The sequence below is a fragment of the Myotis daubentonii genome, chromosome 14 (assembly GCF_963259705.1).
Source record: "Myotis daubentonii chromosome 14, mMyoDau2.1, whole genome shotgun sequence".
NCBI lineage: Eukaryota > Metazoa > Chordata > Mammalia > Chiroptera > Vespertilionidae > Myotis > Myotis daubentonii.
In genome coordinates this window covers 59,100,606-59,127,391 of record NC_081853.1, presented here as the reverse complement: position 1 = coordinate 59,127,391, position 26,786 = coordinate 59,100,606, and the positions used below count along the sequence as shown (strand labels likewise).

Sequence of the window (26,786 nt, the reverse complement as noted above, 5' to 3'; positions counted from 1 at the left end):
GAAATCTCCGGCCTTGAGCCTGGAATGACGTGACCCCAGGATTGTAGGGCTCCTGGGCACCCGGCAGGAGCAAACCAACCGAGGAATTACCCTGGGCCTCACAACACTGCAAAAACCACGTTCAAACACCAGGTCCAGCACAAGATCTAAAGTAATCAGGCCCCGCGGGCACAAATCGGGCAGAACCCGCAGAATTTGACAACAGAAACACGCCCCCGGGGTCCCAGCGACTGGAATGACCGCAGACGGAAGACGGCCCGCGTTCTGCCAGCCCCTCTGTCTGCCCCACCAGCGCCCAGAGGTCTCCTCTGAGAAAACACACCTGACGCTGCTCAGCCCTGTGAGCATGGCCTCGGCCCTGGGCCCGTCCCTTCACAGCCTGCCACGCAGCGCGACGGTCCTGGTCTGATTCAGTGAGGGCCCGGCTCCTCACAGCCCCTGGCTGCGTACGTGCTGGGTAAATATCCACCAGTAGTCCGCCTCCCGCCTCCACTCATTTTATTTTTTAAATATTTTTATTGATTTCGGAGAGGAAATGAGAGGGAGAGATAGAAACATCAATGATGAGAGAGAATCATTGATCAGCTGGCTGCCTCCTGGATCCAGCCAACAACCAGGGCCTGTGCCCTGACCAGGAATCGAACCCGTGACCTCCTGGTTCATAGGTCAATGTTCAACCACTAAACCATGCCCATTGGGCTACTTCCTTGATTTTATTTTATGTGATTTTTTTTTTTTTTGTCTTTCCTTCCTTGATTTTAGAGAGAGAGAGGAGAGGGAGAGAGAGGGGGAAACATTGATTTGCTGTTCCACTTATTTATGCATTCATTGGTTGACTCTTGGATGTGCCCTGACTGGGGGTCGAACCCGCGATCTTAGGACGATGCTCTGAGCAGGGCCAAGAGGGGTCTTGATAATCAGTGCTACAGACTGAACTGACGGAGTTTGTGTCCCCCAAGAAGCTGTGTGTTGAAGCCCTAATCCCCAGTGTGATTGCATGGGAGACAGGACCTAGAGGGTTCAATGAGGTCATCAGGGTGGGACCTAATCCAATAGGACTGGGGTCCTATCAGAAGAGAAATGCAGACCTCGCGCTCTCTCTCTCTCCCTCCCCCTCTCTCCTTCTCTCTCTCTCTCCCTCCCTCCTCTCCTTTCCTCTCCCCGCCCTGCTGTCCCTCCCCCCTCCTTCTCTCTCTCTGTCTTTATGTCTGTCTCTCTCTCATGCACAGAGAAAATGCCACATGAGGACACAGCAAGCCGATGGCTATTTGCGAGCAGGAAGGCGAGGCCTCGCCAGAAACCAGCTCTGCCGGCACCTTGACCTTGCTTGGCCTTGGACTTCCCGTCCTCGTTCAAGGCGCCAGGTCTGTGGGCCGGTCGAGGGAGCGAGCCCCAGCAGACTCACTCACACGCCACTTCTGGGATGTCGCCCGTCTAAGACACACCCCACGGGAGGTGAGGCCAACTCAAACGGACAAGAACGGGGAGGGAGTGAACACAGGACGTTAGAAAGGTGGCTTTTTAAAAAGTTTTATTTCAAGAACTTTTGTTGTTTTTACTGGTATTTCAAAAAAAGGTGGATCCAAGTACAAAAAGAAAAAGTCAGTTGAATAACAGCAGAGGCTTAGAAACCACAGCAGCAGAAGCGATGGACGGACAGACGCACAGACAACCACCCAGGGACGCGATTCTGCTCGGCTCCTGGCTGACTGTGTCTCCCTCCCGTGCAACACACACGAAGCATGCCATGAGACAGAAAAGGAAAAGCTGGACCAACAGCTACAAAGGAGCGACCTTGCCCTCCTCCCCCGCCCCCCCCTCTCCTCGCCCCTCCCTCCTCAGGTCAAGTTGTTCTGAAGACAGTTCGCCTCCAGCTCCGCCGGGTCCCCGCGGCCCTCGAGCTTGGGCGACAGCGAGTTCTGAATGTTGAAGGGCTCCTCCTCTTTCAGGCAGGACTTGAGGACCTCCTGGATTTTGTGGGGGGCGCTGGGGTCGTCCTGCAAGAGGGACAGAGGTGAGGGAGGGGCAGGACGGAGGCCGAAGGCGGGAGAGGGACCAAATGACCGGCTCGGAGCAAGCGAGGGAAGCGTGAGACGATGAGCCACAGGACGGGCCAGCAGCTGCTTTTGGGGAAAGTCACCGTCAGAGACCCCGGCCGGACACAGAGGGGACTTGATCCAAACACCTTTCTTTCTTCCTTTTTAAAAAGATACATGTTTACCGATTTCAGAGAGGAAATGAGAGGGAGGGAGAGAAACACCGATGATGAGAGAGAGGCATGGACTGTGGCCTCCTGCACGCCCCCAACTGGGGATGGAGCCTGCAACCCAGGCATGTGCCCCTGACCGGAATCGAACCCGGGACCCTTCAGTCTGCAGGCCGACGCTCTGTCCACTGAGCCACACCGGCCAGGGCCTGCTTTGCTTGGGACACTGTCTCTGACAGGACCTGGGGTTTGACTGGCCAGAGCACACACTGGGCTGGGTCTTTGAAGAGTCGGTGGGACTTGTGTTGGGTTTCAGCTGGCCTTTCAGGAGCCCGCCCCCTAAGGACAGGGCTTCCCCGGCCCTACAGTCCCACCTGGGTTCAGGCCACCTCAGCCCTAACCACTGCCTAGAAGTCTGCCGGCATTTAGGGTCCCGAAACAATGTCAAGACGGTTTGCCCAGCCCCCCAAGGGCAACCCCTCTGGCTTCAGTGACCCCCAGGCATCCCCCAGCAATCGAGGGACAGAAAGAGCAGGAAGACAAGCACCATCATCCTAACCCTCCGCACCCCCACGGCTCCGCGAGACGGCGAGAGAGGCACCATCAAGCCCCCCTTCCCATGCCCACGGCGCCAACCCCGCGGATCCCAGGGGCTGAGTGGCGGCTCCGCACCGAGACAGACGCAGGCCCAGCCGGGCTGAGCGTGCACGGGGAGGGGAGGCCCAAGGAAGGAGCCACCTGGAGGATAAGGTTACAGGGGAGCCGGCGTGGGCAGGGGGTGCAGGGGGTGCGGGCAGCGGCCGGTTTCCTTACGTTTGGGTGCGAGCCCTCGGCAATGGTGGAAAGGGAGAAGTTGTCGTTGTGGAGTTCAGACGGCGTCCGGAATTTGCTGTTTGGACAGAAGAGAGAAGGGAACACGTAAGTGAAGTGATCGTGGCAAACTCGGAGGAGCCCACGGGCCCAGCGCTGCACCTCAGCAAACACCGTGGCCAGGAACAGACGCGCCGTTATTGGCTGTGCCACTGAGGGTCACTTCTGCCGTTCATTTATTTATTTTAAGTATATTTTATTGGTTTCAGAGAGGAAGGGAGAGGGGGAGAGAGATAGAAACATCAGTGATGAGAGTATCATGGATCGCCTGCCTTCTGCACGCCCTCTACTGGGGATCAAGCCCTGGGCATGTGCCTTTGACTGGAATCGAACCCGGGACCCTTCAGTCTGCAGGCCGACGCTCTATCCACTGAGCCGCACAGGCCAGGGCTAAACTTCTACCATTTAAACCAGGAGCCTGTAGTGTTTTTATTACCGACTCCAAGTAGCTCATTCAAACGTTAGATAAAGAACTGACAACGAGATGAGCAGCTATGACCAGGCAGTTACACCACATCGTAATGCCATCTGGCCAACGGTGGCTGTAAGATGCCAGCGATTGTAAGACACAATCCAGCTTCTGAGACGTTAATATGTGAAAAAGAAAAACACCCAAAACTGCCGTGTATCCCAGAATTAACACACCGCGCAGTCTCTGCAGTGCACAGCCCGGGGCCAGAGGGGGGAGGCGGGGCAGCGTGCGAGCTGACCGGGCTGACCGAGCTGACCGGGCTGACCGAACTGACCGAACTGACCGAGCTGACCGAGCTGACCGGGCTGACCGAACTGACCGAACTGACCGGGCTGACTGAACTGACCGGGCTGACCGAGCTAACAGAGCTGACCAGGCTGACCGGGCTGACCGAGCTGACCGAACTGACTGAGCTGACCGGGCTGACCAGGCTGACCGAGCTGACCGAACTGACTGAGCTGACCGAGCTGACCGAACTGACCGAGCTGACAGGGCTGACCGAACTGACCGAGCTGACCGGGCCGACCGGGCTGACCGGGTGCAGGAGCCAAGTGCTGCGCAGAACACAGCAGCTCCGGGAGGCCCAGAGCGAGGCTCTGCCAGTCACACTCGGCTTCCACACCCAGGGCAGCCAGCGGCTCCTCCCCCCGTCCTCACGCAGCTGGCTGTCCTGGCGGGGGTCCGCCCTCCGCATCCCCTGTGGGGGGCTGAGGAGCCCAGGGCCGGGCTCGTGACCCCCGGCGCAGACACCCCACCTCCGCGCACAGGCACAGTGAGCAGCCGGGGCCCCAGGACGCTGCTGCCAGGCTGCAGGGGGGCTGAGCTCACCCAGCAAGGGAGCCACAGATGGCTCGTCCTCCCCCGGGCCCAGGGCCCAGTGTCGGGCACATTCTCCCGGGAGCGTCGGGCGGGCGGGGACTGATGGGGCGACAGGTGGGAAGGGCGGTGGGCACAGTTCCGAGAGAATTGTCTCTGGGGCCCCAAGGGAGCTGAACTCCAATCTCCTCCTTTTGATCTGTTGTTGTTAGTCCTCACCCGAGGACATTTCCCCTGGGTTTTAGGGAGAGAGGGAAGAGAGAGGCCTCCACGTGAGAGGAACGTCGCGGGCGCAGACTCACTGGGTCCGGCGCAGCGTGCTGTTCTCCGTCTTGAGCAGGTACAGCTTCTTGGCAAAGAACACGGTCACCATGAAGAGCAGGAGCAGCACCAGGGCGGCCGCGCCCACGGCCACGCACATCACCTGGAAGTCGGTGACGATGGACTCGCAGCGCGTCCCCTTGTGCCAGATGTAGTCCTGGGTGTTGCACCTGCAGCAGCAAACGGGCGAGGCCAGGTGGTGGGCGGGCGGCCCTGCCTCGGCGAGGCCTGGTCTGTGACCGCACTGACCTCCCCGCCTGACCCGAGGACGCCCGGGAGCCGGGCTGCCCCACGACGGGCAGACCTCGTAGCTGAGAGTCCTGGCCCGGCCACAGCCACCCAAGCAGTGGGCTGGGCCGCTCTGGGGTCCATGACATCAAGGTAGCCAGGGCCCGAGGGGCCGAACGCACCGGCCAGTCGCTGGCTGTGAGGTGGCCAGGAGCAAAGGGAAGCCCGGTCCCCCCCCACCCCCCCCGCACGGCTGTCAGCGGCCCCACCCCCAGCCCTGGGCTCCGGATGAAAGAAGATGAACCACCAGATGAACGCGCCCAACACATGCAGCCTGCTTGTTGCTGCGCAGTCCCCCCGGGTCATGTGGCGAACCAGGCCCAGACGAGGCACGTCCGCTCCCACCTCTGCGGCCCCCAACGCTCTGCCCCCCAAGCCTGGGTCCTGTCACCGTGAGAACTGCCAGGAGAGCGTCGTGGGAATCGCCCCTCGGGTGGGTTTAGTCCTTTTGTTGAGTGACTTTCTCCTGCCCTTGGGGACATTCCCAGGCTCCAACTCTCCCAATGACATTGCTGTTTCCATGGGAACCAGGCTGCTTCAAAGAGGCAAGATGTGGAAGGATACAGAGGCAGGCAGGGCGAGTGCCAGGCGAGAAGGGAGGACCGGCTCCTCCACACCCAGAGCGGAGCAGGGTGGGGGCACGTGGCTAACGGGATGCCGTCCCCCCCGAACCCCCCTCCCCGGGGGCCGGGAGGCCGGTGGCGCTAGCCCGCTGCTCGGGAGAAGTTCTGCCCGGCTCTCCGGCCCCGTCCTCTGCGGCGGGTCGGGGAGACAAAGGCGCCGCAGTCTGCAGCTGCGGCTCAGCAGCCTCTGTGCCTGGAATGCTAAACCGGTCCCAAGCCTCAGCCGCCGGTGTGCACAGCGGGGAGGGAGGCTGAGCAGGGGCCTGGGGGGGCTTGGCCTTCCGAGGGAGGACCCGGGAGCCAAGGCCACACCGCCAGGCAGGACACGCTGACTCTCCCACCGGGAACCCCGAGAGCCCGGGAGGGGCCGGGGACTCTGCTGGCGCCCGGGGGCAGGGGGGCTCCGCAGGGCGCACTCTGGGGGGAGCTTCCTCTGAAGGTGAAACTCAGACCTCCACTGGGATGGGGCCATGACTTCCCACAGAGACCCCACCTCCCGGCTCAACCCAGCACTACGGTCTCCCCAGTGACGTGTGAGGAGCAAGATGACGGGCGCTCCCATGTCCGGCGGCCCTTCACCAACCACACGGTCTTGTCACCATTATTTCGTTCCTTTTTTTGTTTGGTTTAAAGTATATTTTTGTTGATTTCAGAGAGGAAGGAAGAGGAAGAGAGAGAGAGAAACATCAATGATGAGAGAGAATCATGGACTGGTTGCCCCCTCACACCCCCTACTGGGGATCAAGTCCGCAGCCCGGGCCTGTGCTCTGACCGGGAATCCAACGGTGACCTCCTGGTTCCTGGGTCCACCACTGAGGCACCGTGGCCGGGCCACCATTATTTCCTGATCACAGCAGCTCCTTCTGGCCGTGGCTCGGTAACGCCACTCAGAACGGGGGGACACATCCTCCTGTGAGTGACCTCAGTGCCAGGGTCATTTGTAGGAAACAACTACACAGGAAGGAACTGGAAGTCAAGTTTTCATGCCAAAGGCACAACATTCACGCTTTCTACATGTTACTCTCCTATCAGAACATCAAGACCTACAGGATTTGAATTCTTCACATGCCTCCAAAAAGACCATGAAAAAGGAACATTGGGAATGACACTTAAAAAAGACGTCCATGCCCTGGCCGGTGTGGCTCAGTGGATAGAGCCATTGGCCTGTGGACTGAAGGGTCCAGGTTCGATTCTGGTCAAGGGCACATGCCCCGGTTGCGGGCTCGATCCCCAGTGGGGGGGGGGGGGGCGTGCAGGAGGTAACCGATCCATGATTCTCTCTCAACATTGATGTTTCTCTCTCTCCTCCTTTCCCTTCTTCTCTGAAATCGATGATATATTTTTTAAAAAGACACCCACGCTCTAGAAACGCTCCTCCCCGGACGGACAGAAACAAGTCCCCGCGAGCCTGAGGCTCTGCTGCCCACGTGGGGCCAGGAGAGGACGAAGGCAGCTCACCGCACATCGGCCCGACCCAGGAATCTCCCAGGACGGCCGGGGCTACCCGGCAGGTTACCCCCTCCGGCGAGGGCGGTGGACAGAGCAATCGCGGAGGAGCATGGGCTGGTGCTGCGGACAGTGTCCTGAGAGCCACGGGACTCTCCGTGTCTTCTCTGGACGGTGTTCCAAGGAGACAGAAATCAAGGTAGAAGGGAAAAGCCACGACCCAGACCCCACCACCTCTGCTGCCCTGGTCAGACCGACTCAGCTCGAGCGGCTGCTCTCTGCTGGGTCCGGCCCAGGAGAAGGGCCTCACTCTGACGGGACACGCTCAGCCCCAACTCGGCCCGGCCCGTGGCTCAGGGGCGTGGCCAGCCGTGGTCTCTCCTCCCGAGTCGGTTTAAGGGCACACTCTCTCCCCCCTAAAACTCCTCAAGCAGCAAAGGCCTCTCCGAAACCCTTCCTTTTGCCTCTATTTTAAAAATATATATATATTTTTATTAATTTCAGAGAGGAAGGAAGAGGGAGAGAAAGACAGAAACACCCATGATGAGAGAGAATCATGGATCAGCTGCCTCCTGCACGCCCCACACGGGGGTCAAGCCCGAAACCCGGGCCTGTGTCCCTGACCCAAATCGAACCCGTGACCCTTCAGTCCACAGGCCGACGCTCTATCCCCTGAGCCACACTGGCCAGAGCCCTTGTGCCTTTAGAGTTAGTGGTTGGATCAAGGACACAACCCTTCGAGGAAACTCGGGTCTTGTCCCCGAGGACCCTCTCCCGATGGGTCCGGGCAGCGTTCAGGCCGCACTTTCGCAGACGCTGCCTGAGGGGACGTCTCCTGCCCGGGGTCCCGTGGAGGCTGGGCCTGTCCCCCCGGCGGGGGCTCCTCACACACACTGGCCGCGCCCACGCCCTCACCTGCAGAAGGCCCCGAGGTGCTCCACCAGGTAGCACTGGCCGCCGTTGTGACAGTAGCTGGGGAGCAGGTCGCACACCGACCGGCAGGAGCTGTTGTGCCGCACGAAGCCGCTGCGGCAGGCGGTGCCGTTCTCGCCGGGGGCCAGGTCCCTGCCCGGCTCCCCTGGACGGGGCCTGAGCGCGATGCTGCCGCCGGGGGCCATGCCCAGGGTGTGCTGCGGGGGGCCCGCGTGCCACCAGCGGGGGGGCTGGCCGGTGCCGGGCGCGGGCCTCTCGCTGGGCACCAGGTCGCCGTGGCCGTCCCGGGGTCCCCTGCCGGCGGCCTCCTTGCCGCCCTCCTCCTCCTCCTCCTCCTGCTCCTCCTCCTCCTCCTCCAGGTCGTCGTAGAAGGACGTGGTGGGGTAGAAGTCGGACTCGTCGAAGGGGGTGAAGTCGTCGTACAGGTCCAGCAGGCTCCAGGAGGGGGTCTCGCCCCCGTCGTCGGGGTGGCGCTCGGAGGCCCCTGGCGGCTCCGGGAAGCTCCCCAGGTCGGCGCCGCGGCCCTCGCCGTCCAGCCCCTCCAAGTAGTCGAGGTCGATGGCGTCGGAGCCCGGGTGGAGCTCCGGGGCGCCCGGGAGCGGGGACGTGGGCTCTGGCCCCCGAGGCTCCGGCGCGCTGCCTCCCGGGTTCGGCCAAACCTCCGCGGGGCGCGGCTGGGGGCCTCCGGGGCCTGGGCTCGGCTGGTGGCCGGCGGTCGGGGCGGGCGGTCCGGCCGCGGTGGCTGCGGGAGGGGCGGGCGGCGCCGAGGACGGCCCAGGGGCCTCGCCCGGAGCCGGGGCCGTGGCGGGCAGGGCCTGCGTGTCCCCGCTGCCCGCCTCCGCCGTGGCCGCGCCCGGGCCCGCGCCGTCAGCCTCCAGCCAGGCCGCGCCCGTCACGGCCGCCGACGCCTCCAGCGCGTCCTCCGGCCCGACCCCCGGGCCCCCCGGGGCGCGCTCGCCGCCGGTCGCCGTCCAAGCCGCCTCCTCCTCCCCGGCTCCCGGCGGGCCCTGCTCCCGCGTGTCGTTGGCACGCGGCTCCCACGCGACGGTGGTCGGGGCGGGCTCGTCCCCCTCGACGGCGCTGCCAGCCTCACGCGCTGCAGGCAGAGGGGCGGCGTCAGGGCCCGGCTGCAGGCCCCGCCCACCCGCCCACGGCGCGGCCACGCCCCCTGTCAGCCCCGCCCACTAAGCCGGGAACCATCCCGCCAGGTGTCCCCGCCCAGGCCCCGCCCTGCGAGAGGCCCCGCCCCCGACCTGACCCACAGTCTCACCAGCCCCCACCCCCCCACGCCCCAGGAATAGAGCTGATCCTCGGGGTGAAGCTCCAGGGCAAGGCTCGAGCCTTGACCTCCGAACTCGCACACAGGCCCCGCCCACCCGCGCAGGCCCCGCCCCGAACTCGCACCCAGGCCCCGCCCACATCAGGCCCCGCCCCGAACTCGCACCCTCAGGCCCCGCCCACCAAGGCCCCGCCCCGAACTCGCACCCTCCTGCACCCCCTTCACCTCTAAGTCGGGGGCTCAAGTCTGACCCTCAGGCCCGCCCCCCGGGCCCCCCGCAGCCGGCACCTGGGCCCGCACCGCCAGGTCCGGCCGGCCGCCTTTCGGCCTCCCCGGGACCTCACCTCTCCGCGCACCCCTTTCCCCGCGCGGCCCCGCCCCCTGGCCTCCCGCTCGCGGGCCCGGCGGCACCCGAGGCCGGCGGGTCCTGGCTCTGGGGGAGGGCGAGCCCGCGGGTCCCGGGCGGTCGGTACCTACCCGGCGCGGCCCCGGCGACCAGCACCAGCGTGGCCGCCAGGAGCGGCAGGAGCGGCGGCGGCCCCCGGCCCGGGCCCCCGCCCCCAGCTCGGCCCATGGCGCGGCCCCCGGGCGCTGTCCACGGTCTGTCCCGCTCGCTGCGCCTCCGCTCGCGGCCGCCGCGCTTCCCGCCGGACTGCGGCGTCTCAGCCCGCGATGGGCAGCGCGAGGAGCCGCATGCCGCCGCCGTCCCCGGCGCCCGCCGTCCCCGCTGTCCCCGCCGCGCTCCCCGCCTCCCGCGCCACCGCTCCGCGCTCGGCGCCGCCCCCACCCCGCCCGCCGCTCCCGCCCCGCGCACGTCGCTCTGACGCCGGCCCCGTTCCGTCCGCCCGCGGGAGGGACCGACCGACCCCCGGCTCGGGCCGCTGAGACCCACGGACGCGGTGGGCGAGCAGCCGGGCCACAGCGCCGCGCGTGGCGGGGCCGACAGGTGCGCGGCCGGGAGGCCTGCGGGCGGGGTCGCGGCCCCGCCTCCCCGTGGAGCGCCGGCGCGGGACCCCACCCGCGAGGAGCCCACCCGCCACGCGGCGGGCACGGAGGCGGGGGCCCGGCACCCGCAGACTCGGGGCGGGGCTCCGAGGGGCCGCAGGGCGGGAGCCCGAGCCGCGCGTGGCCACGAGCCGCCCCGGGTGCCGGCGCCTCTCGGATGTCCGCCCCCCGCGTGTGGGGCGGGAAGGGGCTCGGGTCCCCGGGGCCCCCCGAGGGCCGGGCGCGCGCTGGCAGCGCCGGGCAAAGGGCGCCGCGCGGCCGGCTCTAATCGGATCAGCCCTGACCCGCGGCAGCCGGAGCCCAGGCTCCCCGGCTCCCCGCCTCCCGCTGCCCCGGGAGGGCCTTTCCCCGCGATTCCTCCCCCCGGAGGCGTCGCCCCCGGGTCCGGGTCGCCGCCGCTCAGGTTCTCGGGTGGACCAGGGCCGAGACCGCAGCCCGGGGCGCGCCGCCAGGCCAGGCACCAGTCTGCCAGGGCCTCACCCCAGCCCTGCAGGCGGGGCAGTCGCGACCTGGCCGCTTAGTTTATCCACCAAAGTCAGCCTCCCGCTGTGTGTGACCCACGTGACACTCGGGGTCAGAGCCGACCTGTGGCAGCGCTTCCCGAGACACCCCGCTTCCCGAGACACCCGCCCGTCCCTGGGGAGCCGCACGCACTGAGACGGAGAGTCACCGCCTGGGATGGGGTTCCCTCGGTTCAGCCTGTTTCCCTGCCTGGAACGGCCTACTGCCGCAGTGCTGCTCCGCTCCAGCTCCGCCCGCAAACCCCTCACCCCGAAGCCTGCACAACCTGCCCAGCACACCCGATGCCCTCATCCCAGTGGGCAGCGCCGGGCGGGGGGAGGGCTCCCAGGGCTGCGAGGAGGCACAGGTGGGTGCATGGCAGCATCTACTCTCAGCCCAGAACCATGCGTCTGGAGCTTCCTGCAAGGAGGCTGTCTTTTTATGCTTATTTTTTTCATTTGACTTTTTATTGACTATTGGGGTGAAGTTGGTTAATAAAATTATAGAGGCCTCAGGAATACAGTTCTCTATCACCTTCTATTGTGTGTTCACTGCCCAGTCACGTCTCCTGCCCTCCCGCCCCCACCCCTTCCGCTCTGGTAATCACCATACTTCCTATGAGGCTCTTTCCTTAATCCCGTCACCTCCTTCACCAGGCCCCACACCCGCCTCTGACAGCGTCCGTTCTCTGCATCTGAGTCTATTTTGTTTATTGTTTAGACCACGTAGAAGTGAAACCATACTGCCTCTGGGGACAGCACATACCAGACAGAGGCTGGGGAGGGCTTCGCACTTGCCTTTCGGCCAGACACCCTCCAACCCCGGCTCAGCCTCCCGCCTGTGGCTTCTGTCTCCTTGACTCTTGGGTGGTGGTTGCAGGGGAGGTGGTGCACATGCCCGCCGCCACCGCTGCCTCCCCAGGAGAGGCCTCGTGGACCGGCCTTCGCCATCTGGGGCATGACAACCGCTCCCAAGTTTTTCACCGTCTGGATGGGGTCCCTACTCCCACACCTTCCATAACACTGACCTACTCCGCTCCTCATTTTAAGAAGTTTGTTCCGATAAGCAAGGGCCCAGTATAAAATAGGGAATGTCTCCTTCCTGAGCAGCCCCTTCCCTTCCGCGGGGCAGGTTCTGCTAGGACTTCCATTTTGGGATTTTAAACCAATGGTTGCCATTCAGGTCCACTCAGATCCTCCCTAGCAGGTGCCACCAGCAGCTTCAGAACTGAGCACAGCACCCCTGGCTGGGTGACACCCGAACAAGAGGGAGGCGAGCTGGTCAGGCCATGATGGGAAGAGCAGCCGCAGCCTCAGATGTGCGTGAGCGTAGGAGAGGCAGTGCCCCGGGTCTCATACACGTGAAAGGGGTAGCATACTGCATCAAATGTATGTAACGTTTCCTCTGGGCACAAGGTCAGAGGAGACTAAAGAGGGGAGAAGGGGAGATAAGATACAGGAACTGGACTGTGAAAGAAAAGAAACTCATCTCCAAGACCTACCACGTCCCCTCGTGCACGTGGGCGCCAGGGATACTCGCCAGGCGATGCTTCTGCACGCCTGAGGCTCCTACTGGGGTTGGCCACCCGACCCCAGCACCAAGGCCCGTTGCCATGGCTACAGCCAGCTTCCCTGTGCACAGAAGCCCTGGCTTCACCCGGGTTGCTGTCCGGGCAGGAGCGGCTCCAGCTGCCAAGAATGGACTTACTTCAGGCCGCACAGGACGTGGTTCCTGCGTTAGCCTCAGTAGCGACCACCAACACCTTTGTGAATGTCTGTCCTCCTGGGGGTCTAATTCGCCTCATTCTTCAAAACCACACTACGAGCATCTTGCAGACTGACGCTGAGATCCTGCGGACGTGGGAAGGCCAGGCCTAAAGTCGATTTCAAACCTTTTCATTCTTGTGTCTTAATTTCAGAAGAGGCATCAGGACGCAGAGGTCACTCAAAAGAATGGGGTCCTGCCCCTCTTTCCACAGCACCCCTCCACCAGGGCATGTCAGAGTTAATGCTATGATCTCCCAAGTCCCGACGACGACGACGTCCTAGATCAGCGATGGCGAACCTTGTGAGCTCGGCGTGTCAGCATTTTGAAAAACCCTAACTTCACTCTGGTGCCGGGTCACATATAGAAAATTTTTGATATCTGCAACCGGAGTAAAACAAAGACTTATATTTTTGATATTTATTTTATATATGTAAATGCCATTTAACAAAGAAAAATCAACCAAAAAAAATGAGTTTGTGTGTCACCTCTGACACGTGTGTCATGGGTTCGCCATCACTGTCCTAGGTCAACCAGACAGGGCCCTCTGGAGCGGCCTCTCTGGGCAGGGTGCTGGTGGAAGCCTGGCCGGGCTGCAGGGCAGGTGGCTGTGACGGCTTGGGGCTGGGCATGAGCCTTCTCGAACCGCTTGCAGGAAAGGAGGAGCCAGGGGTCAGGGTGCCGGGTTCAAGGCTGACCACCCCCGGTCCTGGCTGCAGGCGGCAAAGCCCCTGGTCCCGCGGCCCCCGAGTCAGCTCAAGCTGGGAGGGAGCCATAGTCCACGCCAGCAGAGCTCAGGTGAGGAGCGGCCAGGCTGGTCTGCAGGAGTCCCGCTGCCCCGGCAGGCAGCCTTTCTCAGCATTTCTCCAGAGCCTGCAGCTACTGCAGACAAAACAGACGAGGATGGCATGGCCGATTTGCATGGCCTTGGGGAATCCTTCCATGTCGGGGCCAAACCAGCCACAGACATCAAGAGCCATGCAAAGGGGCCATAGCGGCCAGGACCCTCGGCTCCAGAACCCTCCTGGACTGCGGCGGCGAGGGCATGGCAGAGGGTGGAACCGAGGAACCCGAGTGGAGGCCTCTGTCTCAGGCGTCATACAGGGTCACTGTGTGGTATTCAGGCTACTTCCCTGAGGCCTGCAGAGGCCGGACCTGAGGGCTGGCGGTAAGGTGGCTGCCAGGAATCAGTCGCCTGGCTGCTCCCCGGGGTTTTGGAAGGGCCTGGAGAGGCCTCTGGGGGCAAGAGGGAGGAAAAGTGGCCCCAGTTCTGCAAGGCGGGCAGGAGCAGGAAGGCAAGGCTCTGCCCCTGGCACGGGGCTGGGGGTCCCGGACAGCCAGCTGATTGGCTGCAGGGTCCTGGGCTTGAACAGCAGCACCTCGAGGATGCACCCAGCCACCCCATTCTGAGACGACGGCCTTCAATGCAGCAACCCCACGGGGCCAAGGTACGCTCTCCTTGTTCCCAGGAACAAGTCCCGCTGCAGCGGGTGCAGCTGGGCAGAGCCAGCTCCTGGGACTGCAGGACCAGGGCCCTATCGGGTCAGAGTTTGCGGAAAGAGCGCTTCTCGGGGGCTGGCACTGCACATCCAGGTGAACTGGTGCTGGTGACTCGCATGGTTTTCCTGGAAGGTAGGTCACCCTCAAGGTTATCGCCCCAGCAGGGCGGAAACCACGGGAGAGCATCCGATGCAGACTGCACACATCACCCCAGGACACTCGCGACGGGAGTTTCTTTTCTTCGTGGACACTGGCGCGATCAAACACCGTCATGGCTGTTAACTATGGGAACGGTCTGGTGCCCCACCTGCAAGAATTAAGCAGCCTGGCCGACCTTACTCCTTTTACTTCACTGCATGCAAGTCCCATGCCTGGAGCACAGGAGGTCCTCACGTTTACTGGACTCATGAAGCGAACGGTCAGGAACTGGGGCAGACCTGCTCTACCACAGCCTCCTTCACCAGTGGCCCCGGCAGCGGCACCAGACCCCTGGGGACCTGCTAACCAGGCCAGATTCCCGAACCCTCGACCCACTGAGCCAGGTCTGCGGGCAGGCCCAGCCGCCTGTGCAAACCCTGCAGGAGACCCTGTTCCTAATCGCATCTGGGGGAGGACTCCACAGCCGGGGCCTCAGGGACCCTCGGAAGACGGACTGTACCTGCCCGGCTCTGCTCTGGGGCACTGTGAGGGCTGGAAGCCAGCTTCAGTGTCGTTTTCCTCCCAACTCACTGCAGAGGAGCAGGCCCGGTGGCGGCTCCAGCCCCTTCACCGGAGGCACAGCGGGCGGGTCAGGAAGCACCGCGGGAGCACGTGCTCAGCCAGGGCCGGCGCTCCCCGCCTGGCAGACGCAGAGCCCGCCCGTCTGCTTCCCCGGGTTCAGGCACCTTGACGCCCGTCGTCTGTTTGCTGAACAGGGCTTCTCAAAGGCTGCCCGGCAAGGGTCCAGGACTCACGCCCGAGAGGCCCGTCTCCACCTCGGGGCTGTGTCTACGCTGCGCCCTGATGGACATCCTCTGGCTCGGCCGTCGCCAACGGGGGGTCCGCGAGGTCCGAAAGGTGGGCGACCACTGCGCTAGCTCACGAGAACTAGGCTCCCTGGGGGGTGCCGGGGTGCCGGCCACCCTCCCGGGAGAAGTCCCACGTGTTTTACCTTGACCATGAAATAAACAGTGGGCGAGCCCCGTCTGACTGTGTGTGGCTGAAGGATGAGGAAGGTGGTCGGTCGGTCACTAGGAAGCCACAAGTCACCGGCTAGACTGCCGACACGGACCAGCTGGGGCTGACTGTGTAGGCTTGTCACAGAACCAATGAAGAAACGGTGCAGAAATGCAGAGAACGGACCAGAACCCAGAAGTGATGTTCCATTTATTCACTGAAAAAGAGGGCGGTCAGGCCTTCTCGATCCATTTTCTCCAATCTCCCCAGACTCCCTCTCTTCATTTTCCCGAAATAACTACACACTGAGAAACATGTTTGTACAAAACCACGTATTATTCCCCCCTCACAAAATCGAGTGGCTGTGTTACAGGAACAAAACCAGATCAAAGACACGAAAAGAAAAAGTCACTACTTATACTGAAACCTAACAGTGCTGAGTTCGGGTTCTGTGTACAATTGTCACCAGCGCAGTAAAAATATTCCCACCCGGATCTTTTAAACTTGAAAGTGATCACATTAAAAACCTGAGGTTACAAGGGACCACAGTGTGAACCAGAATTTCATTTTCCTTCAAGACCCCAGTGGAAAAGGGAAGTATTTGGAATGAGTTTCCTTTGGGAAAAACTGCGGGAAACAGGGAACCCGGGCCGTTGTCAGAAGGCACTGGGACTCAACGCCGGAAGCAACAGGCTCCCTCCCACCCGAGCCCGAGCCCCCGCGGACCACGGCCGCCTGGTCAGAGGCAACACCGAGGGCTTGGAAGGCGCCTCTTCCCTGTGGCTTTCTCTTCTGCTATTTGCGTTCTGATAGTAAGGGAAAGTTCTCAGGTGTTTCACACGTAAAGCTTACAAACTGCGTAGAAAGATCCCCAAAAGATGTCCCATTGGCATTCTAGCTGAAGCTGCCACCAGGGGCTGTGACGGGAAGGGGCAGGGGCAGGGGCTCTGGGCATCGGATGGGGCACAGCGTGCCCACACCCACGCAGGACGGGGGAGGCAGGGAGGCCAGTGGAGAACCCGAGTCTCCAGTCACCTCGAGCCACTCCTCAGCAGGTAGGAGTGGGCTCCAGTTAAGGCATTTCCGCGGCTCTTCCTCTGGAATGGCTCCCGCTCCTGGCCGAGCACCTGACCCTGCAGCACGATGCTCTGTCGCCATGAGCTCCGTGACCCCGGCCCGAATGTGAAACCTCAGAGCGGGGGGTGGGGGGGTGGGGTGTGGGGGGGGGGGGCCACCTCCCAACCCAAAGTCCCGCTCCACTGAGCCCACGCCCCCTGGTGCTGCAAGAGGTAGTGTGGGGACCTGCTCCCCGGCAGCCTAACCATGAGCTACATGTCAGCACTATCTACTTCCTTTTTTAAAAGTTTTCTTTTTTTTTTTTTTTAAGAGCAAAAGCATGCACACAGCAATGAGCAAGGGGGCTGGTTCACAGGGCGCGTGTCCTTGGCCCAGACCCTTCCTGGCCGGTCCCAGGGACGAAGGATGCCTCCCCAGGCCCGCCCTCCAAGCTCACGCTGCCTCAGAAAACAGACACCCACCGCAGCCCAGCAAGCCACCCGCAGGGAGGCAGGCCTGTGGCCCTGGAGGGGAGGCCCGGCCTGGGCGGGGCCAAGTCCTCACTGGAGAAAGCCCGGTGGGTCCCCTCCCCGTCCTTCGATTCGGGCGCCTCTATGGGTGGCCAAGCCCCGAGGCGTCACCCTCAGCGTGTCCTCTGCTCAGATGAGCAGGAGTAAGGTCACTTGCAATGCCTCAGGCTGTCCCTGCTGCTGTCTCTCTGCCCATCACCAGTTTTTGGTTCCTATTAACTTTGAATGCTCTCCCTTAAAGCAATGGAGGAAATAAAAAGAAATGATTATAAAACATTATCCAGAGGCGAAGACAAAGCAAGACTGCAGGACAACAGAAATGGCAGAGCCTGGACTAGCCACACCAGGACAGAAACAACTAGAATGCCCAGGACATACTGTCACCAGGGCCCCCGCATGTGGGCCGAGGACTTAACTCCAGGGGCGCTGGGGCTGGAGAGGGGAGGCAGGAGGAACGGGGGAGCGGGAGACGGGACGCGTGCTCCGGCTGCGAACAAAATCCTGAAAGAGACCAGGAAGCTGAGGAATGTGTCTCGTCGTCCCCTGCGGCTGGTGGCTCGGGGTCTTGCGCTCCCAGCAGCCCCCAGGCTAGGGCGCGGCCGGGGCGGGTGGGCCCGGAGCAGGAGGCGGAGGGACTCCGTCTGCAGGCGGCGGCTGCGGCGGGGGATCTGCAAACACATCCAAGAGTCACTGGTCACTGAGGAGGCACAGGGGCTGGGGGAGGAAAGGGGACCAGGAGGTGATCGTCTCCAGGCAGGCGACCGGAGCTGCAGGAGGCGCTGAGCGAGGCCCACCTCTCCCGAGAGTCCCCCAGACCTGAGAGGTTAATGACATTTGATTCCGTTGTGTTTTAACGGTTCTGATTTTACTTCTTCAGTTAGATGAGCTACTTCCTGGGCCAGTTCTGTCTTCTTTTCTTCCTCCCACAGTGCTCGCCTAGCCGGGCACAAGGCATGGCTGTCCCCGCCCCCAGGGCCAGAGCCCCCTCAGGCAGCCGCCGACAGCTGACCATCCTGCAGGCCCCACCGTGGACTGCAGTCCCTGGACTCTGGGCCACGACTTGGGGTCCTGCAGGGACTGAGTGTGTGTGTCTGGGCTCCTGCCCATTTCCGCTGCAGCTGCAGCTCGCACACAGGAACCCGAGATCACTCATCAGGGGCTTTGAACGTCTGGATTTTGCCAGAAATGAAAACTGAGACAAATAATTCAAGTGCAGTGTTGCTCACTAGTCAGTTCACCCACCCTCCCCAGGAGGCTGCACCGCCCGCCAGGGCTGTCAAAGCATGAAGCCCACAGATCTGGTCCCTTCCCACCTTCAGGGGAAATACGGCCGGAAGAGGGGTGCACGTGCCTGCCGAGGCCTGCCCAGGACCCCGAGATACCCCTTTGTGGAAGGAGTGGGGAGCGGGCCGGAAACCCTTCACATTCTCCAGTGGCTCCACCGCGGGCCCTTCCGGTCACAAATCCTGGGGCCAAGCACACGCAGCGGTAGAGACCAATGGTGACACCACCAACGGCAAAGTGGTCTCTGGGCTGCACATCGGAGTGGCGCCTGCCAGGCGGCCAGGCAAGCATTTTCCTCCAGAGACGGAACCTGCTCCACCCTCTAACCACAGCCGCAAAGGGACTTCTGCCGTCGGGATCCTGTCCGCACACCCCGCTGACCTGCTCCTTCGGCTGCGCACTGCTCTGTCCCGGCCCCGGCGGAGGGTCAGGGGAGGCGTGCCTTATCCACGCAGCGCCCGGGACGTGGCCCCGAGCACCCAGGCACTCAGGCTCTTCAGAATCGCAGGGACCTTGGGAAACCCTGTACCACCGCCCAACTGCTCATTTCCCACGACAGCTCCCGCAGGCCCGGACTCCTGCCCAGCCTCACTCTCCACTGTGAACAGGGCGCTAACTGCTTGGCATGTACGCACGCTTCTGAATGAACCCGGACGACAGGCTCTTAGCTGGGGGCACCTGGCCACGAAAGGCTGCATTTTGGGGTGTCTCATCGGGAAGGTCTATGGGGGGGAAGGGCAGGCCAGAGCCCCAGCAGCGACCTCTGGAGGCCAAGGTGACCTGGCCCCCCACACCCAGATGGACCGGCGGCAGCACCAGCCTCTCCCCTGGGCGCGCGGGGCCTCCCCTCCTCCTGAACCCGGCGACGCAGCCACTGCCAGCGGTCAGAGTGGCTGAGCAACTGCCCGTCACTCCTGTCCTTCTCTTCACACCCACTGCTTCTTAACAAATACGTATTTTTATTGATGTCAGAGAGGAAGGGAGAGGGAGGGACAGACAGAAACATCCATGAGGGAGAATCATGGATCTGCTCCTCCTGCAGCTCCACACTGGGGATGGAGCCCGCCACCCGGGCACGTGCCCTGACCAGGAATCGAACCCTGACCTCCTGGTTCCTAGGTCGACACTCAACCCCTGAGCGAGGCAAGTCAGTCTCCACCCACCACTTCTGGACCTGCATCGGTCGAGGCTCCTGCAGGGAAAAGAGCCGCCAGCAGCTCTGTTCTCCCGAGGCCCACGCCGGACAGGCCCAGCACGCGGGAGCGGGAGGGGAGTGTCTTCCCGGCCCCCTCAGACCTCGGGTCACGAGCGTGCCAGGAAGGCTGTGCACCCGTCACTTGGGCACCTGCCCCAAAACTGACATTCTGACCCACTGTCCTTCCAGGGACCTGCCAATCACAGAGAACAACCCGCCTCCCAGTCCTCCCAGAGACCCGGGGAGCGCACCCCCCAGAGTGCTACTTACACAGGCCGTTGGGGGCCGTGAGGGTGACCCGGGGTCCTAGGATGCTTCCTGGCATTGGCGGCATCCCAGCGGGGGCGGGGCCACTCCCAGGGGGGTGGATGCTGGCGGCGACGCTGGGCATCATGCGGCCTGGCAGGGGCTGCCCGGGCATCATGGAACCTGGGCCTGGGATCTGACCTGTGAGGAGAGGAAGTCCTGAGGCAAGTGCACTGGGAACAAAGGGACCGACCCCTACCCAAGACTAAAGACGAACACCAACTCCCACAGGACCCAACACCCAGGAGCAGTGTCTGCACCCATCTCTGCCCAGATTTCCTCTTTCACTTGTCGGGGCAGCAGGTCCGTGGAGTGAACGGCCACCCGACACCCGGCGCAGGCAGGTGGCCACCGGAAGCAATTACCAAAAAGCACCCAGAAGCAAGCGTTCATCCCGGTGAGTCCGGGTGAAGAGTGACTTGCCAGGTGCCACGCGGAGGCCGGGGGCCGGAGAGGAGGGTTCCACAGCGAGTCGGTGCCCAGTCCAAGGCCCGCAGCTCAGCCAGGACCAAGCGTCTCGCACAGGCTTCAAGGGGAGGGGTGCCCGAGGGGGTGTTGGTCACTACTGTGAGGTCGCCATTAACAAGGGATTGGATTGGAACCCAGGTCCTGGTCACACACAATCTCGCCCTCTGTCCCCACCATGAAGAACCCTGCGACCCGGAGCCCAAGGGGGGGGGGGGGGTACAGAAGGATCAGACAGGCCACTCCGCCCCCTCTCCCTGGTGCTGGCAACTAGCCCAGGAGCTGCTGGCCCCAGGACAGGGCCCCTCCTGGGTTCAGCTGCACACAAGCCCCGGGAGCCGCAGCAGCCTTTCTGGAAAGAGCCCGACAGTCAACATGTGGGCTTTGCAGACCACAGGGTCACGGCTACGAGACTCAAGGTTGCCATGGCAGCGTGAAGGCAGGCAGAGAGGATGCGTGACAGGCAGGTGTGCCGTGTCCCCACCCACCTTTATTTATGGATCTCACACGTGAACGTCACGTACTTTTCATGGGACATCACATTCTTCCTCCTCTGAGAACCCCTCCCCTATTTAAACTGTCAGCCATTCCCAGCGTGTGGCCACCGAGGCAGAGCGGCCGGTGGCCTCCAGGTCGGAGCTCGCCATCGGCTCTAGAACGACGGGGGCACGTTCGCTCCTGAACTCTGGTGTGGCCGCGGGGCTGGGTTGTGAAGAGCCACAGACGAAGGGAAACGGCGTGACAGGCGCACGGGGCTGACGCTCCTTCCTGTGAGGCACATGCTACTCTGCAGCCTGTCAGACGCGTTTATTTAAACGCCGCCCGCGGCCTGCGCGCGCCTGACAGGCTTGCTCTGGATGAGAAAGGGAATCTGTGGTTTTTCTTGTGTTACAATCTAGGGCCTTCATGCTCTGTGGTGAGGCCCGTTGTCTGAGACGGAACACAGGTTTTAGACTGAGAGTCCGAGGCAGCTGGGGATCGGAAGGCTGGCGGTCCCCTCGTGAGAACATGTGGCTGCGAGGCTGGACCTCCAGCGCCTAGAACCGTGAGCGTCAACTTCTGTGACTGGACGTCACCCGGTGTGTGAAGCGGAGACACCCAGACTGAGGAGCTCACCCCGTCCTCAAGTGTGTAGACGGACCCCGTGGAGGAGGGCGAGGGGGCCACGCTCTCCCCGCAGCCCGTGGACACACCCGGAGGCACGAAGTGAGGGGGCAGGTCCTCAGCCCACAGGCAGCTCAGGGCAGACCCTCCCCGAACCCGCAGCTGGGAGGGGGCGTCCCCGCAGAGCAACCACCTGGCAGAGAGGAGCACCACGGCGACGGGCACAGCGCGAGGTGGCGGCCACACGCCCGCTCCGCACCGGAGCTGCCAGGCCCGGCAGTGCAGTGGCCCGTTTACCGATTTCCCTGCATCTTCCCGGCGACCAGCGGGCAGGGCAGCTGCAGGGTTTCTAAGGCTGCCAGCCCAACAGCTGACAAGCCCCCCCCCCTCTCTTCCTCTCTCTCTCTCTGAATTCCAAAGCCTCAGGATAAGAAGACCTTCTCTCCTCCTGTCACCCACAGGGCAGCAGCATCACCGGGATGCGGGCGCTCAGAGTCCCAGGAAAGCGGCGGCCGGTGGAGGGGCGTCCCCGGGGGGCCTAGCGCAGAGCCTTCTCGGGGAGGCCAGGCGCGGAGCAGGAAGCGTGAGCGCCGTCCCTGCGCCTGCAGGGTGCCCTGCGGTCCCCGCCATGGACTCGGTGCTGGGGGACCCCGGGCAGTGGGCGCAGAGAGCGGGTGGGGGCGGGACAAGGACCTCCACCTTGGGTGGTGCCTGGCCAGGCGGCGACCACTGCTCCCTGCACCCTCCAGGCTGTGAGGAGACTGCCCGACGGGAAGGCCCAGCGTCCAGGGAACCGCGTGTCAGGGGCGAGGTCACTTGGTCCAGAGTCACAGGAACCAAGACCGAGCTGAGGCTCCCGCCCAGGCCTGCCTGGCCCGGAGGCGCATCCTCCTCCCGCCACACCTCCTGTCTGACAGGAGTCTCTCCTGGGAAACGCTCATCTCTGAGGGTCAGACTCGGTGTGGACAGAGGTAAGAGGACTGGGGAGGCTAGGAACCCATTCCCTGTAAAGCAGTCTCTATCCTTCTGAAGTCTCAACATGCTGTGTGTCCTGGTCGGATTCAGATCTCACCCGGTCAGGGCGCAGGCCTGGGTTGTGGGCTCGATCCCCAGTGGGGTGCGTGCAGGAGGCAGCCGATTGATCAATGACTCTCATCACTGATGTTTCTATCTCCCTCCCTCCCTGATATTAATAAAAATATATTTTAAAAAGTGTTCCTGTATATACTTCCATTAAAGAAACATTCAGGTACTCCCTTCCCCAGTAGAGAAAGAGGTGAGAAAGAGAGCTGTGGCTCAGAACAGCCGTATCCCAGCCCAGCTGGCGGGAGGCTGACCTACATACAGGCTTTTTTTTTTTTTTTTTTTTGAACAGCAGGCATCCGAAGCCTAGAAAATGGAAACGTTTGCTAAAATTAGGTATAGCCTCGTGGAAAAACCCTCACACTCTCAGGTTCATTAGCTCTTTTACTAACGCGTTACGCCCGTCGAGCCTAATGGAATGTTATGGGAGGACGTCATCTTTACTCTTTAGGGTGGGAGGGCAGGTGGAAAGGAGTGTGAGAGGGAAGGAGGGAAGGGAGCTGATTTCCAACCTCGAGCACATTGCCAGCCTCCCACGGCACATCCCGGCTGAGTCCCCGGAGAACAGACACAACAGGATCACGGCCCAGCGAGGCGAAGCCCAGCCCCCCGAGACGGCGCCTCCCGCAGCGGCTCCTCACTGCGCTCTTTGTGAGGGAACCTGCTACCCCGGAAGGCGGCCCGGCAGCCCTGCTGTCACATGACAGCAGATCAGACCCTGGCTGCCGGGGAGCTGGTCTTCCCGGGGCTCCGTGTGGGGCAGAGGCCGCGGTGGCAGGCGGCGACGGTGGCGTTACCTCCCCCGATGTCCTTCCCACGGGCGGCCGGTGTAAGCGGGCCCACCTCGGGGCCTGAAGGCCGAGCGCCAACGCCTTGGTCAGATTTCCCCGAACAACCATCGTTCAGCCCGGGGATGCCAATGCCCTGGTTCCGTCACTAACATCTTCTCGGGCGCGTCTGCGTTTCCACCAGGTCAGGTCAGCGGGTCCTGCCCTCTAACCTCTTCCACCCGAGCAACAAGAAGCCCCGAGGCTGCCCGAGCCACCGCCTCCCCCCCCCCCCCCCCCCCCGACGCCACAGCTCACAGGACCCCGGCTCCCGCCTGAATGCCCGCGGGCTTGGCTCCCTTGGCCCCACCCACTGACAGTTACGCTCCCTTAAACAGGTGCCGAGGCCTCTGGAGGACTGACCGCCTGACCTGAAAGGGACGCCCAGCAGTCAGGCCACCTCTTGTTTGAGAGGCAGCCAAATCAAGGGCACCCAGGAAGCAGCAGCCGCTACCAGGCCACCTGCGACTTGGCGCCCCATGTGCCGACAGGCCCGGCTGGGTGAGGGCAGGGATGCTGGCACGGGCGCCAGGACCGTGCCCCCTGCCTATGCACCTGTGCCAGCGGAGCAGCAGTCCACGCGAGGACCCGCTCTGTGAAGCCACCTGCTCTACAACTGAAACAAAAAACCCAAGGGGCCCTCCAGCTTCCGTCTGCAAAACGACACGAGAAACGTCCCCAAGGGCCATCCTCTGCCTTTTGTTGGTAGAAACCAGCTGCCTGGGGAGAAGCCCAGGGAAGGCTGGCGCTAAGGTGGGTCAGGAGCAGGACCAGGGTGACCGCAGCTCCCCACACGCTCCCCACACACAGCCCGACGCAGCCCATGGACTCGGGAGGTGGGGCGGAGGGCCACAGAGGACACACGACATGCAGCACAGACACGCGTCAGCTTATGCCAGCCCAGGGCGCGTGGCAGCCGGGCAAGTGCGCCCCCCGGCGCTATTTTAACGGCCAGGAGGAAAGGCGGTCCGTCCACACAATGACGTAAACGCCAAGAGTCTTAGTCAGAGGCTGGACCAACTGACCACTGTCCGTGAATCTGCCTCGAGCTGCTCACCCCCCCGCCCACCTGGCTGGCTTTCGGAGGCTGATTCCCCCTCCATCGCGGACCAGGGAGCCTCAGGCCTCCACGCTGGCCAGCGGGCCCGGGCGCATGCTCAGCTCCTGCCGGAGGCTGTGGCCTAACCTTCCAGAGCCCAGGACACGTTCGGCGGAGGGACCCCAGCACATGGAGCCCCTCGCCTACCCCTCGCTTGCGAAACCAGCCTTTTCTGAACTGGCACCTTCTAGGCAACTTTGAACTAATTAAGGGTTTAATTTATTATTGTTCTTAATTTTACTAACACACTTGACTTCATTTCACACTCAAACTCCACGCAACGCCAAGCAAGGGGCAACTACCAACAGTGACCGCCTGGAGCTGGGAGAGAGTGAGAGCTGGACGCCCACGTCGGGGCAACTGCAGCACCTCCTAGTGCATGCACGCCCGACGGCCGTCCTAGGAGCACCAGACCGCAGCGCGGGGCACACGGCAAAAACGTGTCCCTCTGTCCCCAGACACGCGCACGTGCGCTTCGGAACATTGAGTGTCAACGGGACGAGTGAACGGGGGGGCGCGGGGGGGGGGCGCGGGGGGCCCACAGTGGACGCGGGACCAACAGGAGAGGCAACCACTCACAAGGGGACCGCACCGCACACACAGCGCAGCGAGCCTGACACACGCAAACGCGCTGTGGTTCCACCGGGAGCGGCGAGCCCAGCCCGGCGCGCCGTGATGTCAGGATCAGGATGGCGGCCCTCGCGAGGGAGGGGCCTGAGGAGCATGAGGGTTCCCAGGGCCTGTTCCCCTTCGCTGCCCTTTCCAGGCCGTGGCCGAAGAGTCTGCATCCACCCAGGAAGCAGTCCTCGGGCATTTGAACCTACAGGAGGACGGCTATTAGAGCCACACAGAACACGCCAGACACACTGCTCGCTCTCCGAGGGGAAATGCAGGGGACGGAAAAGCTGGAATTAAAAGGACAGTTCAGTTCTAATGATGTTGGTAGTTAAGTTGAAAGAATTGTGAGTTCAACTTTCAAGGTTAAAATGTGGTGAAAAGTTGCCAACTCGAAAAGGCTCCCATAAGGGGACAATTTGAGGATCAAAAAGAATAATGCCCACAACAGACTGAAACACATAAAACACAAAAAACCCACAACACTAAAAACATACACGCACAATGCAAAACCCCTGATGGGTCCTCTTAGGAGATGGGGGTGGGGGGGGGGGTGGGTAGTAGTTCTTCCTTCAAATACCTGACAAAGGGAGAGAATGAGGCGTTTGCCCAGAATTTCCTGTAAGGACCGAGTTCCAGGATAACGAACGATAAAGAAAGGTTTTTGATTTTTTAAATAAAAGAATCGCCGCTAAGTGCAGAAGGAACCACCACTAGAAGCCTCGCCACGCTGTAACCGACGACCCAGGAAGCGCCCATGAGGCCAGCGCGGGGGCAGCTCAGCCCAGCAGCCTGGCGCCAGGTCCGATCTCACTGTCACTAGCAGCCTCACCGGCATCACAGGAAAGTGCCAGCCCCGTGCGGGGGGGGGGGGGGGACGGACACACAGCACAACCAGGCAGATGCGTGAATGGCACCACAGAAAGAAAGAAGAAAAGGAGGGGGAACTGCTAACAGATCTGAGAACTGTCAGCAGATGGGGCCCTGGACTTGTCTGCACACCGAGTCCAACAGGAAGCATTCAGACGGCAACGACAGTAGGAACCTGGGCCCCTTCCCTGTGTGATGGTGGGTTATGTTACAGATACGGTTTCCAGTGGCTAGAGATACGTCTGAAGCCTGTCTCTCACCCCAAAGGGAGGAGGAACCCCTAAAACGTCGGTAACTGTGAGGCAGCCCAGAGGTGCTGGGGGTCCTCACGCTCCGCTCTGCTTGTGTCTACAGCTGAACGGCTCCCGACGAAACGTTAAAAATGGCGGAAGGTGATGGTTGAGAGAGCTGGGTCAGAGTTCACTGTACCATTCTTTGTGTTTGTCTAGTTTTAAAAACGTCTTTAAGTTTAAAAAAAAAAGCGTAGGCAGTCCAAGGATCCAGGTAAGGCACAAGGGGACACACCGGCCGCCCAGGCCGAGCTGCCTGGAGAAAGGCCTCAGGCCAGAGATTCTGGGGGCACATGGTAGACCTGAGGTACCATGGCTACCACGCCCCATCTCCTGGGCGACCATTTCCCGTGGGCAGAGCCTCCTCTCACCTGGCTGGGGCGGGTGGGGCGGCGGCATCTGGTGCTGCATCAGAGGGTAGGGCGGGGGCTGCTGGTGAGGCAGCATGCCGGGGTGCCCTGCTGCTCCCAGCGGCGCCAGGCCCGCGCCCCCCGGGTGCTGGTGGCCCTGTGCAGGGTTCTGCCCGTGCTGCTGCTCCATTTGCTGGCGGGCTCGCAGCTCTGCGTATTTCAGCTGCTCCATGTGGAAGCTCTGGCGCTCAGTGAGCAGCTGCTGCCTCTGCTGCTCCAACTGTTACGAAAGGGAAGGGAAGAGAAATGACATCAGAAAAGGGTCTCGGGATGGGGACACACTGGGCACCCCCTGGCCCCCGAGTCCCCCCACAACGTCCAGCGAGGAAGAGCAGGGTTTCTCGAGGAGCACGTTTCCCTGCGGACACCGGTCCCGGGGTCCAAGGCCTTCTCCGAGTTGGGTACAGGCCTGCCCTTCCTCAGGCCTTCGCCAGTGGGGCTCTCGCTCTCTGGGCCCGATCAGGACACGCGCC

At 62.5% G+C, this 26,786-nt stretch overlaps 2 protein-coding genes across 5 annotated transcripts in view; both read right to left on the bottom strand.

Annotated features, from left to right (window-relative positions):
• Window positions 1-1,514: 1,514 nt before the first annotated feature.
• CSPG5 (chondroitin sulfate proteoglycan 5) lies at window positions 1,515-11,044 on the bottom strand. 4 transcript variants are annotated; one of them, XM_059664929.1, is made up of 6 exons: window positions 9,732-11,044; window positions 7,958-9,071; window positions 4,667-4,855; window positions 3,020-3,095; window positions 2,141-2,197; window positions 1,515-1,997 (listed from the first exon to the last, which is right to left on the bottom strand). In XM_059664929.1, the coding sequence occupies exons 1-6, from the start codon at window positions 9,826-9,828 to the stop codon at window positions 1,839-1,841; spliced, it is 1,692 nt and encodes a 563-aa protein (XP_059520912.1). In that variant the 5' UTR covers window positions 9,829-11,044; the 3' UTR covers window positions 1,515-1,838. The 4 variants fall into 4 exon arrangements, with proteins under 4 accessions (XP_059520912.1, XP_059520910.1, XP_059520909.1 ...); XM_059664927.1 differs by lacking the exon at window positions 4,667-4,855 and having other exon boundaries at window positions 9,732-10,756; XM_059664926.1 differs by lacking the exon at window positions 2,141-2,197 and having other exon boundaries at window positions 9,732-10,741.
• Window positions 11,045-15,372: 4,328 nt separating this feature from the next.
• The window catches only part of SMARCC1 (SWI/SNF related, matrix associated, actin dependent regulator of chromatin subfamily c member 1), a 90,504-nt gene continuing 79,090 nt past the window's right edge, over window positions 15,373-26,786 (bottom strand). The window contains exons 26-28 of the mRNA XM_059664919.1: window positions 26,275-26,533; window positions 19,515-19,691; window positions 15,373-17,433 (exon numbers count right to left, since the gene is read on the bottom strand). Of these exons, the coding sequence (XP_059520902.1) occupies window positions 17,354-17,433; window positions 19,515-19,691; window positions 26,275-26,533 (516 nt within the window). The 3' untranslated portion in view covers window positions 15,373-17,353. The remainder of the gene's footprint in view (window positions 17,434-19,514; window positions 19,692-26,274; window positions 26,534-26,786) is intronic.

What these genes read in the sequence shown, in the direction of transcription:
- CSPG5 (XM_059664929.1), bottom strand. Translation starts at nt 9,828, where the DNA reads ATGGGCCGAGCTGGGGGCGGGGGCCCGGGCCGGGGGCCGCCGCCGCTC. An exon ending in CACCTCGGGGCCTTCTGCAG is followed by an intron (nt 4,856 to 7,957) that starts GTGAGGGCGTGG and finishes TTGCTGCTGCAG; the next exon opens with GTGCAACACCCAGGACTACA. An exon ending in AGCACGCTGCGCCGGACCCA is followed by an intron (nt 3,096 to 4,666) that starts GTGAGTCTGCGC and finishes CTGTCCAAACAG; the next exon opens with CAAATTCCGGACGCCGTCTG.